Source organism: Neodiprion lecontei, chromosome 7, assembly GCF_021901455.1.
Source record: "Neodiprion lecontei isolate iyNeoLeco1 chromosome 7, iyNeoLeco1.1, whole genome shotgun sequence".
Lineage (NCBI taxonomy): Eukaryota > Metazoa > Arthropoda > Insecta > Hymenoptera > Diprionidae > Neodiprion > Neodiprion lecontei.
This window is the reverse complement of record NC_060266.1, coordinates 7,454,245-7,467,633: the sequence shown is the minus strand read 5'-3', so window position 1 is coordinate 7,467,633 and position 13,389 is coordinate 7,454,245. Positions and strand designations below refer to the sequence as shown.

Here is a 13,389-nt window from a genome sequence, read left to right as displayed (position 1 = left end):
TGTACTGAAAGTTTGATTTATATATCCAAAATCTTTCGCGAAACAATTCCAACGGAATAATTATACATTTTTTAGATTCGACGAATAATATATACATGTATATATATATGTATTTTATGTTTCAGGAACGAGTGCACGAAATTTTGTGTAATATTCTGCTTTGGGCATAAAAATTGTCGTTAGGAATTTAATTGGTAAGTCAAAAATCAATCATAATTTTTTGTTTTATTACGAGACAGTCACTTGTACGGTATTATTCTAATCAATGTATTTTTGTAAACTACGACGATATATTCAAAGATACAAAAGTAAAATTACTTCATTTACTTATCAACAAAAGCTTACGGTATGGTCGAAAATCTAGTTGATTGGTTTAATTCAGCTATTCTACAACGGTCCGTTTATTCATGAGACTATTTTCTACAAAGTGACTGAAACAGATTCTCTCATTTTTCATCTATCAGTTCAATATTACCATTTATCGAACGAATCTACTAGATTTCAATCAATTTTGAACCGATTTGAAACAAAGCATAGATATATTATATTATAATATATTAATATATTGAATATATGTATTTGTATGTATAATATATACCAGACTACGTCATAAAAATCGACTATTCTTTTTCAAGATGCAAGTCGAAAATATTGTTCGAAATGACGAGAGAAAAAAACGATGCTGTCCAAGTATCAGTTCTTAAAATTTAAAGGTGCCTCATCGCGATTTTCTATTTCCCACTTAAATAAGATAGGCCAGGAGTTTTTTTTGTTTTTTACTTTGGAATCTTCTAACTCGTCAGCGCATTAGTGTACTGATAATACCAGAAGGATGTTTTTGTAGGGAATTGAACGCTTTGCAAAAAAGATCTCCTATCACGTTGTGATAAATCTACTCTTTCAAAAGTTATTCAAGGACTTTATTAACATTCTTTTGTTGACTCGCAGGTAGGAAAGTGAAAAGTTCACTTCTATTTCCGACCGTAAGTGGCAGCTGCTTGAATGAATATCCTAGAACGTACTTTTGTGTTTACACATTGAGAATGAAAATTATTTTTTCGCCGATCCTCGTTTTTGTCGAAGAAAAATGGAAAACTTTCTCTCTCTCTCTCTCTCTCTCTCTGTAACCAGTTTGCGGCAATCGAGTTCCACTCAGTAAGCCTGAGGGCAGCGTCTCGGTTTCCCTGCGTATTAAAGGGCGTCGCGACGTCGCCTCCGGCGGGAACTTCGTTTGTTTCCGTCTCCATCCTCTACTTAACAGAAGGGGGAAGAAGGGAAATCTTCTTTTTCTTTATTTTCAGATTGTGAAAGTGCTCAAGCTTTATTGCAACCAAGTTTTATACTACATTATGCCACGGCTTATCCCTCCTCGTTTTTCTCACTGCCATTCTACTCATTGCGTATAAGTTGGATGGAATTCACCCGCGTCGAAGCGTTATTCTTCGTGTAAGTGAATCCCATACAGAAGTTCCACGGGAAATTTGTAGAAAACTCGAAAACTCCAATTAAGGATGTATTAGCCGTACAGTATGGTCATAAAACTGTCAAAACGCGAACAGAGGCTTGAAATCGATAACTCAATTTAACTGTTACTTTGGTATGGGGAAAACATTGAAAACCTCGAGTCTTAATCAAAATATTAGTTAGATTTTTACTTTTATTAGAATATAAGTTTTCGAAGCAGATTATTAAGAATGATCAATAAAAAACAGTTGGTAATTGATAAGTATCTACTCAACGTGAACTGCTCGATTATAATTACGGTAAATCGAAAGATGGATACTTGAAATCATCGAATATCACTAGAAAAAAAAACATATCATTATCCCGTAAAAAAAAAATAAAAAATAAAAAAAAACGGAGGAAACAAAAATAGTTATTACAAGCAATTATAGCATAATATTCAACAGACTGATTAATAATCTCAAGGCCTTAAATAATTTAACCTCTAGGAAGGCCAAATTAAAATGTTGGGTTTAGGCGAATATATACTAACTAAATGATTTATAAAACTAGTCTGAGTTTTTCAAATAGATGATAAATTAGATAAATAATTAGCTCAACTCACTTTACTTAAATGTTTATATAATTTATTAAGGTTAAAGATCGTTTCATAAGCGAATTTCACTGTAAGATTTGGGATTCAATTTATAAATAAATACAGCTTTTTTACTGCCGGTATCGCATAGTTCGTCCAATTTCAGTGAACACCTAGTAGCTCATTTTATTACTAATTGAATCCGACACAAATCACTAGCTGGCACAAATTTCCGATATCATGATTATTTTTTAAAACGTGAAACTAGTTTGTAACATGCAGCCTGTGTACATTTCTCCTAAATATTTTTTCAGTCAATTGGAAAGATAAGTTAAAATATTTCGGTCTAGTTAATTTGAAGAAAATGAAATTACGAATAAAAAAATGAGTTATAATTTTTTATCGAAATTGAATGAAGCGTACAGTTACTGAATTAGAAAATATTGCACAATGGTAAGATGTTTGAAAAATTGGCTCTTTCCACGCTAATCCGTTGTTTTTGCATTTAAAATTTTATATTTTCTTTCGTCATTAAGGAAACATTGTTTTAACCCTATTTAACTTGCTTAGTCTCGGTTACACTTCTTCAGTTTGCATTCCGTAATTCTTTCGTTTGGACAATGTTTCAAACTGGACTGTACACCTGATACTTCTTCAAGGATTTCACCACTTGCAGTTCACTTAGTGATATAGGTACACTTGGGGACAATGAATCTGAGACGGCTAATTTTTTACACTAGACAGTTATGTTGGCAACACTGAGAAACCTACAGCGCCATAGCGGGCCGAGCGCGAAACAAACTCAATCTCAATAAACGTAACATAACCCATGTCCGTCGAATCCAACCTTAGAATACGTGTCAATCTAACAAGTAATCTCCGCGGTTTTTCTAAGGTTAGATTCGACTGTCAAGGGTTATGTTATGTTTATTGAGATTGAGTTTGTTTCGTGCTCGGCTGACTATGGCGCTGCAGATTTCCCTGTGCTGCCAACATAACTGTCTGGTGTAAATAATTGGCCATCTCAGATTCATTGTCCCCAAATGTACATGATTTTGCGTAATACTGTATATGAGAAATTTGTATGCCAAGTGAATAATATTTACTTCCATAACTCGATGGTTGATACAATGTAATGATTTTCGATGATAATATTTATAATAACGAATTGTGAAGAAGAGCGTCGTGTAGTCAAGACGCGTAGAAAAAGTGATGCACAACGTCATAGGGTGAGTGAGGATCAAAATTTGGAAGGATCAATATTTGGAATGACCGATATATCGAAATTTTAAACGTGCGAAAATAATTAGCAGTCATTCTAATCAGTGATACTTTCGAAAATCAAGATTTCGAACGACTCATCAATTGTTTTATTTTTGCATGCTCGAAATTTCGATACATCGGCCACTTCAAATGTCGGCGTCACGGTTGACGCCTGTACAGAGTGAATCCCTAACGACCGCATGATCCGTCGTCTGCTAAACTTCAATACACGTGCGCTACAATCGGAGAGCAATTTATTATTGGCCAGGGCAACAGACTGTCTCTAACCTCACAAATTTTGTCAGTTACGAATAGAGCACAACCGCCACCTACAACAACTGTCAAAATTTTTGAGGTTACGTAGATCGCGGCGAACTGTCGTCTAAACTTATGACAGTTGGTCGCCCTGGCAAACAGCCGTTCTCGGATTCTAGCGCGTGTTCTTTAAATTGTAGCAGACAACGGACCGTCCAGTTGTTAGGAATTCACTCTTGTATACAAAGACACTGCGTCACGAATATTTTAGTAGGAGTCCCGTCGCTTTCATTTGAGCATTCGAAACAATTATTTCGATCCAACTGTAAAAGACAATTTCTGCATGCAACTGATTATTAATCTATCTTCTAGATCCAGCAAAATTTCAATTGTCATGTCGTGCAATCCGTGAAAGGCAAAGAAGATGGGAAAACATTGCGCATTAGCGAATTTGGAATTACCGAATAATAAGAAATTATTAAAAAGTCGTTCTGGGTGTGATGGAAAAAATGTTAGTTTCCCTTTGTAAGCGACACAGCATTGAGACGAAGTAACGAACTGCTGACACTCTGGAAAAAGTTTTCATATTATGTGTATACATACATATATATATGTATATATATATCAACCCGATCTAACGAGTTTGTTATTAATCTTGTACCGGAAGAGAAAGAACGGAGTCCTTAATCAAAGTTTGAATAACAAGATAGGCGGCGATGTGAACCTCCGACGCCACCCAGGATCCAACTGTGTAACACCAAAGAGCCCGACTGACATGACGTCACGCCTCCGGCTGCCCCTGTCAACTTCACCAAGATTTATGCCAGGCATTGTCTCAACTCACATTAAGCTTCGCAAGTACCAGACATTGACATCGACTTATTTATTTTAATTTATGGTAACAAACCTGTCAGCCAATTCAGGATCACCCGAGATGTTTGTATTACGAAGGTCAAACTCTACAGTTACTAGAAAATTTCAGTTGAATGGCTAAATCTGTACAATAACGTTTCGAATATTGTTGGAAGTTCAGAAAAATTTGATACGAGTGACTTTTTAGTGCAATAGCGGTTGTCAGTATTGACTATATTTTCTGGTTATCGCAACGTCCAATCTGTTTGTTAAATTTGTTGGAAATGGTATCGCTTATCGCCACGAGGTGTCGCAGGGTGCTTATTTCTCTCGCAATCGAACAACTTCAGGTACTGTGATAACCTCTGGGGACTTCGTAGACATCATCAGTTCAATTCTCGTCTAGCATTGAACATAAATTCGAACTTCTATCTTCCGATCAGTGACAAATGAATGTTTCGTAATGAAAATCAAGTTGAAAATATCACAGGAGTAGATTTTAACTGTATAATTCGAATTAGGTCGAGTATAAGTTAACATTTCATTGCCTTGTAGTAGAATTTATTCAACTGTGTACCTAATATTTACACCCACCATTTGCGTGTTATCAAATTAGCGAAACGGTGAAGTGAGAAAAACGTGTTCAGAATCCAGAAGCTCGATAAGCGCGCTGTTATCGATCAGTGATGGTGAATGATGACGTTCTTCACACCGGTGAGAGTTCAAGTGACGTCTAACTTCAACCTCAGTATTTCGAGTTAACGCACGTCTTACACATCCATATATATTTATACAATCTAAGTTTTTACTTTAATGATAAAAGATTGGAAAAATGTTGAGTACGAAGAATATCAAAATTCATGGGATGAAGGACGAAAGATGGACGATTCGAGACAAGCTGCAACAGTATCGCGGGATCCTTAAGTTGTACGGTGAATGCACCGAACGTTTTGAAAAAATTTAACCAAACATAATTTATCTTATTCCTCATTGCTGTTCGTTATTAATCGACGAGTCTGGTATCGACGAAGAAGTAAATCCATTCTCATAATCGTCAGGAACTCCGTAGTTTTCGCGTAACGGATGAAGAATTATCATTCCGTTCACGGAAAATATTGTAGGACTCGAATCCCTCGGTTATTTACGATTCGATACCGTATTTGCATGAACCTCGGGCTTTTTGTTCGCCGGATATTTTATTCCGGGCGGTGCAGGTATATCAGCATTAAAACGAGAGAATTTTCAAGAACTCTGACCTCTCGAGGGAATTTCTTCATAACGCAATTTTATCACCATGATTTACTTGTCTTTTGATGTATAACCGTGTTATATAACCGGGGTCTTCGCAGGCTTGTACCTTCTTCAAATTTAATGCTGTAAAAAAGGGCGTTATAACGTACTATGCTAACCGACTTTATCGAGCCCTTTGAAACTTCTAAAGAATATCCTGTAATTATTATATGGAATCCCGGGACGAATTCAATCTAATACTTGAGAGTTTCAATTTACTTTTTCTATCTCGCAATATGGCTGCCTAATTTCACATTTACTGTACGGATTCTGGCAAATGTCGCAGAAGGTTAGATAAGTGAAAAAATTACCAAAATACAGGCTCATTACAAAGACAATTCTTATTCGAATATTTATCTTAATATTTCTTGAATTCCAAATGAGTCGTCCACAGTTTATCACGGAACTTGAAGATTGATTATACATATGTGAGATAGTTTATCAATTATACCTAACATTTTTATTTCACCGCAATTTTTCTGATGAAGTCAAAATTCCGAACGATCAAAATTTCGGTCGACTATTAAAGAGTGGAAATTCGAATTCGGTTGAATTTCTGAACATGCAAAATCTTTAAAGAACTCGATTTTCTTGGCTTACGTGATAAGTTACGATGTTTCGTTATTTCGAACGATTTCACGAGTTTTTTCATTACCTCTTTTTCAACCGACTAGCCGGTCTCTAATTATTCGAAACATGGTTCTTCGCGCAACTTTACAACTTTCAAACTCTTGTTCATTGGCCTAATTTCACAGCCCGAGAGAAAAAATTACAAGTGATAAACGCCTCGAGGGTTAAGAAGAAAGTTTCGCGTGACCTGAAAGCGTTGACTAAAGATGTGCAAAATTATCGGGAAATTACGAACGACATGGCGGACGGTAACAAGCGGCAATTGCGAACAATCATGCAGCATCATCGGGACTACCAATTGGCTTTTCAAGACATGAAACCCGACGTACGTATGATAACATAACGGCCGTTATTTATTACCATTATTCTACCTCATTGTCAGCATCTGAAAAGCTGCGTTCGCCCGTTGACCTGAAAAATTCGCTATGTTGCAGATATCATGCGAAAAGTTGTTATATACCTGTATATTATACAGGGTGGGGCATTTAACGTGACCAGGGTGACTTTCTCGAAAACGAAGCAAAATCTCAAAAAAAGTTTCAGACGAGAGCTGTAGGGTTTTGAAGGGGACGGAACACAGCGCGATCGAATTTTTATTAAGTGGATGCGCCAAAGAGATACGAAGGTCAGCTTCGGTTTTTTAAACGGGATGGTGTAATTCTTATTTTGAAAATGAAAAGAGTATTCATTTTCGAGTATAAAAGTATAAGTACACCAGTTTCCTAAAATTGACACTCAATAGGATGTTTCAAAAATAAGAAAAACATGTCCGTTCTCCACTTTACGCGGATTAATTTACAATTTTATCAAAGCAAATGTTCGAAATGATGGCCATTAACTTCAACACACTTCGATTCCTTTTTTTCATTGCGACACTTCTGGTTTCTGAAAACAACCGTATGACTCGATCAAAAGTTCTGCGAGATGGTTGACTTCTTTCGGGGTATCGTTCTCCGTGTTAATTACAAGCTGCGCTAGCGTTTTTATGCGTCTCGCCATAAATGTAAATCATATCGATCTTCTCGGCAACGGTATACGGATCCATTTTTCGAAAATAATAATCACGATAATAGGAATTCTAAATGTTACTACTGAGGAAATTTCTACGACGTGATGTGAATACCCTCAATAACGATCATTGAATAACATTCGTCTACAACTTTGTGTTCTGACTGATAACTCTTGGTTCGATTTTCAAAGGTAGCATTAAGCATCTAATGCTTGAAAAAATTGTTTACATCTTACAAAACTTAGAGGCATTGTTTTTCCCGTGTAAAGTGAAAAGTTGAAATCGAACCAAGAGTCACCAGTTAAAATACAAAGTTGTAGAGGAATGTCATTCGTCGATGTTGTTAGTCGTTGTATCTTTTTCTTATTTTTGAAATATCCTATTCAGTGGCAATTTTAGGAAACTGGTTTTACCTTTATCCACGAAATTGAATACTCTTTTCATTTTCCAAATAAAAAATACACCATCCAATTTAAAAAACCGAAGCTGACTTTCGTATCTCTTTGGCGCATCCTCCTAAAAAAAATTCCAACGCGCTGTGTTCCGTTCCCTTCAGAACCCTACACCTCTCACATGAAACTTTTTTTGAGATTTCGCTTCATTTTCGAAAAAATCGCCCTTGTCACTTTGAATGCCCCACCCTGTATATATACGTACGTACATGCCTCCGGCTACCTTCCAGCAAAATTTCATTTTCCACCTCGGTAATTTCACCTTCCCGTATCGCCGCGACGTTCACCTGCAGCTGCACAGTTTGATGAGGGCTACAGGTTGCATAGCCATTGACTATTGAGTTAGCGGCGAGCTGGATCGCAGTTTCTTACGAGAAAAATTTTATTATTTTTACAGCAAAAATATTTACTACCATAGCTTTATATTTCAATTTCGATTTGCGCTCAATAAGCTCGAAAACTTGTTAATTGTTTCGACCTAACCTAACCTAAAAACCAAATTTATGTACAAACGAATTCACAATTTTCACGCAAGAATTTCATTACGAAGCTAATATCGATATTTCGTGAATACAAGTATGGTTAAATCAATTTAATTTTTGGGCGACTATTTTCACTATGAAATGCAAAAAATTGATTAATATGCTACTATGTCTTTTTTTTCCGCAATAAAGTGACATTAATTTGGTGAATTCTGTAATTACACTTCCGACATGCAGCGCGAAAATCTCTCGCTCATGCGGATCATCAATTTCAATACCTCTCGAGATTCGGTTCCAAGCCAACCCTCAACATCTAATCCGGAATTATATATATATATATAACACGCCTTGATATCGAGTCACCTGGAAAATATCCGACTTCCACGATATGAAATAAGATTTCCGTGTGCACCCGATTATATATTCACACTCACATATCGATATGTCTAACTGTGCCTATGGGTGTATACCTCGGGTTCTTATTTTCAGTAAAATGCTGTTCGAACGTGCAAAATTGACGCGGAAAATCAAATAAAATATCGTTTTTACCATGTTTTTAAGGTGTTTTTTCAGATTTTATATTTCCCACAAAAAAGCTCTACAATAATCTCGTTCATTTGCCCCATATTTTGTAAATACAGCAGTTTTTCGCAACTTCAGGTTTAAGTTGATTCCCTTCTTTGTTGGTGGATTGAAATGTAATTTTTACAACGATTGTTTTGGAAAAGGTTATCGATATTTTGTACAGTGTATTTGGAAAATTTCTTTGATAAATGAAACGAATTTCATAACCAGTTTTACGTAACTGATTAAAGTTATTTCGAATGGTTAGCTACTACGAGATCTTTCAGTGCCAAAGTCCAATATTGCTCAGCCTGGATAAATTATAATTGAAAAAAGTTCTAGTGCTAGTAAATACAACAATACAAGTTCATCTCTTTACTCTGTAAGCATATGAATTATTATTACCATGACCGTATGTAAAGATTTTCCATTTACATTTAGGATGCCTACGGGGCAATTTACCATCGAAACGACGTGAATCGCAGGCAACTCGACAAGTTGTATTACCTGAAGAAAAAGAGGATGAAAGAATTTTTTGATCTGAAGGTAAATTATCCTAAGCTTGACTAGAAGTTTAGTAACACAGGCCTGTGAAATATATAACTTTTAATTCCCTTCCTAAGTACCCGATAATGCTTTTTACAGGCATTTAGGTATGTTGAATTAAAATACACCACTAGTAAAAAATAGTAAAAAATTACATCACATGGAGAATTATTTTTATAAAAGTTACGCATATTTACAGATTTCTGAACAACTTTGACGAAAAAAATAAATATAATAAATATAAAACTGAATGCTTAGGTATAAAATGAACAGCATTAGTTTTAAACAAGACTTACGAGCCAAGATAAATCGAAATGATTTACGATAACTTTTTCTACTTTCTTCAAAACTCCTGTTCAATCTTTTTCTCTTGTACTTACGTAGCTTTAAATATACTTAAAATCATCATAAAGAACAACTAGGGAGCGTAGATGAATATTTAAATATCAATACTACCATCAACAGATATATATCTTTAATACAGAAATGGAAAGTCAACTTTAGTAATACGAAGAAAACAGAACAAAAGAAAATTTACGTGATAAAATTTGTCATATACTTTTTCTCATAGATTCGTATCTAGTACCTACCGAAATTACTATTCAGTTTTATGGGGGGGGGGGGGGGCATCGCAGGCCTGTGTAATTTATAACACGACAAGATTCTGACGGATTTTGTTATCAAATCATTCAGTTGGAATGCGCGTTACTCAAGGACAAATACGAGCAGGAACAGCAATACGTGCCGGACTACGACCATCAGCATCTAACAAATCAGTTTCAAAATTCTATGGCAAAGCAAAGTGCGGCTGCAGCAATCAGGCGAACTTACAGCTACATATTGGACATATTGAAAAAGGTATACTGCGATTCGATGTGTTATGCCTGTGATAAAATTCTTCGCCTTGAACCGAAGCAATTAGGAGAATATAAAAGTCGATATTAGGGCGGAAAATACTTTGAATGAACATAATTGAATTTTCCTCACAGGACTCGGTGTATTTCAACGCAGTTCTCGATGCTCTCGTCGAGGATCAAAAGTCGCAATGCAAAGTGCTGATAAAAGCGACTGAAATGGGTCAACTCGTGACCGAAAATTTGGACGACACGAGATCGCGGTACAAACGCTTGGAGAATGACGTCTGCGTGAATATGAAAGAGCGTGAACGCACTCTGACCATCGTTAGATTCCAGGTCGACGATCTATGGTCGTACCTTCGGTCACTAGTCAGAACCGAGGTAAACTGTCTTCCGCAAATCGGACAAAACTTGGCGTCGTTAAATTCTCGCCAACGTTTATTTTTCCTCGCAGAGCGAAGTAAACTTCACCGTAGCAAATGCGGCTGTGACCAGCAGCGAAATGGTTCTTCAACAGGAGATGAAGGACTTGGAACAAGTATTTGAAAATATCAAAGAGTCCATGCTTGTACGTTCTTACGATGAAATATTTCCCAGGTTAGTAACTGTGTTTCACGTTTTTTTTTTTTTAATTTTTTTATTGAAGCAAATTCAACGTTTGCACCAATTAATGTCATAAATAAATACTTTCTTCGAAGATGTCGGACATGATCGACAAGCCGCACAAGGCAAAACCAAAAGTCATGAAAACGATGTCTGAATAATGTCTTATAACCCGTGTTTTAACGTCTATGAGTTACAAAAGACATATTTCGGGCATGAAGATGCCTTTTCGAGGTCAGAAAACGGGTCGTAGATCATCTCTTAAACGTCTTTTTGACGACTTTCGGTTTTGTGCTGTTTGGGAAATGACGATATTGTGCATCGGTAGGTTTGAGGAACAAATGAAACAGAAGGAACGTCTGATAAAACAGTTCAATCACAACGTGAGGGAACGCGACTCGTTTCTAAACAAAAAAAACCACGCCACTCTGATTCTCGCGACCCTTGAGCACAGCATGATATCGACAACTGCACGGTAGGTAAAATATCCTATAAATAAAATTTTTTCCCGTTATGTAGTAGCTGGATGTAGTTTATTCATCGTACATACCCAGGCTTACATGAATAGGTGTGCAACAGGTACAAAGCGGTGAAAAAAGAGATGCTGGAGGAACTTGAGGTGCAGAGGAAACGGGAAATCGATTTCAAGAATCTGAGAAAAGTCAGGGGCGAACTGCTGATGAACATAAGAGCAGCTTTGCAGAACATGAACGAAATGCTGACTTGCGTTAAATCGAGAACGATAAAGAGCAAATCGCAGAAGTCTGATGATGACAAAAAGGGAAAACTGTCCGAAGAACAGCGCATCGAAGATGAGTTACAGGATGCCGACGAACCGGAAATAGGAAAAACCGAAACCAACGGTAATTTTCATTGAACACGATCTTCAAAACGAACTTGTTTTTTTTACTGTTTAATAGCTATTTTGTGCAGTAATGGCTGGATCTATTTGCATGAAATACTAGTGATACATCGATTCCCATCCAGAATCTTCTTTTTCAAAATTCCTCCTGGAAAAATTTCCCTAGCGAAAATCCTCCCTTGACAAAATTCTCCTTCACAAATATTATCATACGTTTATTAATGTTCGTACGGTTATTTATTTATTTATTTGGGGAAATTTTATCCAGAGGTATTTGGTTTAGGTGGGAGTTCAACCTAGCAGTGACAGTGAGCCATATAAAATGACAAACTTGCAGGTTTAGCCCTGCTTTCGAAGGTGAGCCAAAAGGTGGGAATGCTCTCTGGAGCCGGAGGCCCGGACCTCGATAAGGATCGGAAGGAAAGAGCGAGGGACATGTACCAAACTTATATCTCTGAGTACAAATCGAAGCTGAAATACGGCAAGGAGGCTGAGGTATCAGGTGAGCGATGACAACCATGGAGAGAATTCGCGCTATCGTATTCAAAATACACCGGCTCGTAAACGTTCTTTGCTTATCCTTCGTCTTCTGTGTTTATCAGGCTTTTTCGTCGAACACGAAGTCGTCGATGCATCAATTTTAACTCGAACCGACGTCAAACTGCGTAGCAGACAAATTGTCGAGGCAAATCTCAAGCCCGAATAATTCATCTACGGCTGACAGCAGTCGCATATCTGCTTCCAATATACGTGTACAAAATGTGTGCCCTGGAAATTTTATTCACTTATTCACCTCAGGGTGGATAAAATAAACCAACAAAAAACGAATACTAGATACTAGTTTTGCGCAATTCAAAAATCTATATGACGGTGGGGTGAACGCGAATTCCAAAAGTAAAATTTAAACGAAACCAGCTTCTAATCTTTATTTATCAATTTTATTGTACACGTGGAATGTGATTATTCGCCAAGGTGGTCAACAGGCTCGTGAAGTCAGACCATGTATGCATATCAATCGCATGCGTTACATCGTCGCTTGTGGGCTTCCAGGCAATAATTTTTGTGCACAAATGTACATGTTGAATAAAAAACTCTTTTTACTTTCAATCACGTTGGCTATGTTTTCATAAGCTAGACGGAAAAAAAAGAACATTAAATTAACCTGAAACATTTTTACGATGAATTGTCATTCACTAATGGAGAAAAAAAAATATTACCAGCCCTATGAAATGGTCTTCCAACTTTAAAAAGAAGTTATCGAATGTCCGTGCTCATCTGTTAAATCAATACCCATACCAATCTATTGTTCGATTAGCCTCTTTCGACTCGGAAGACTTTTATTTCACAAGTCATGAAGAGTAGCACCGTATTTGGTTCAGTTAGCAAATAGCAGGTAACCGAAAATCAAGTTGTTCATCGGGTTTCGGTATTACCATCAGTGGCAATTATTCATCAATAGCAGCTAGATACAGAAAAAGCTCAAAATTTCACGTTGAGTACATCAACTACAAAGCTAGCGTGAAAACTGAGCAATAACTTTTCCATACTGCATAAAAGCTCTCGAAGCAATTTTCTCCCTGCAAACTTCTTAGAGTGGAATTTATGTGTAACATTGTGCTCACGTTTGCAATTATATTCCTGTGCAACATGAACACGGCATAATTGAATTGTTTTTATTTTAGGTTA

At 36.6% G+C, this 13,389-nt stretch overlaps 1 protein-coding gene across 1 annotated transcript; it reads left to right on the top strand.

The window, feature by feature from the left end:
- Positions 1 to 5,101: 5,101 nt before the first annotated feature.
- On the top strand, positions 5,102 to 12,409 carry LOC107222677. The gene is made up of 11 exons (XM_015662137.2): positions 5,102 to 5,134; positions 5,280 to 5,340; positions 6,454 to 6,653; positions 9,277 to 9,381; positions 10,075 to 10,239; positions 10,371 to 10,619; positions 10,693 to 10,835; positions 11,170 to 11,316; positions 11,421 to 11,704; positions 12,041 to 12,205; positions 12,306 to 12,409. Exons 1-11 carry the CDS (start codon positions 5,102 to 5,104, stop codon positions 12,407 to 12,409), a joined length of 1,656 nt encoding a protein of 551 aa, XP_015517623.2.
- Positions 12,410 to 13,389: the final 980 nt, after the last annotated feature.

Excerpts from the sequence above, each read along its gene's own strand:
- LOC107222677 (XM_015662137.2), top strand. The coding sequence starts at position 5,102 with ATGATGACGTTCTTCACACCGGTGAGAGTTCAA. Across the intron at positions 10,240-10,370 it reads TATTGGACATATTGAAAAAG|GACTCGGTGTATTTCAACGC; the intron begins GTATACTGCGAT and ends TTTTCCTCACAG. Across the intron at positions 12,206-12,305 it reads CAAGGAGGCTGAGGTATCAG|GCTTTTTCGTCGAACACGAA; the intron begins GTGAGCGATGAC and ends TGTGTTTATCAG.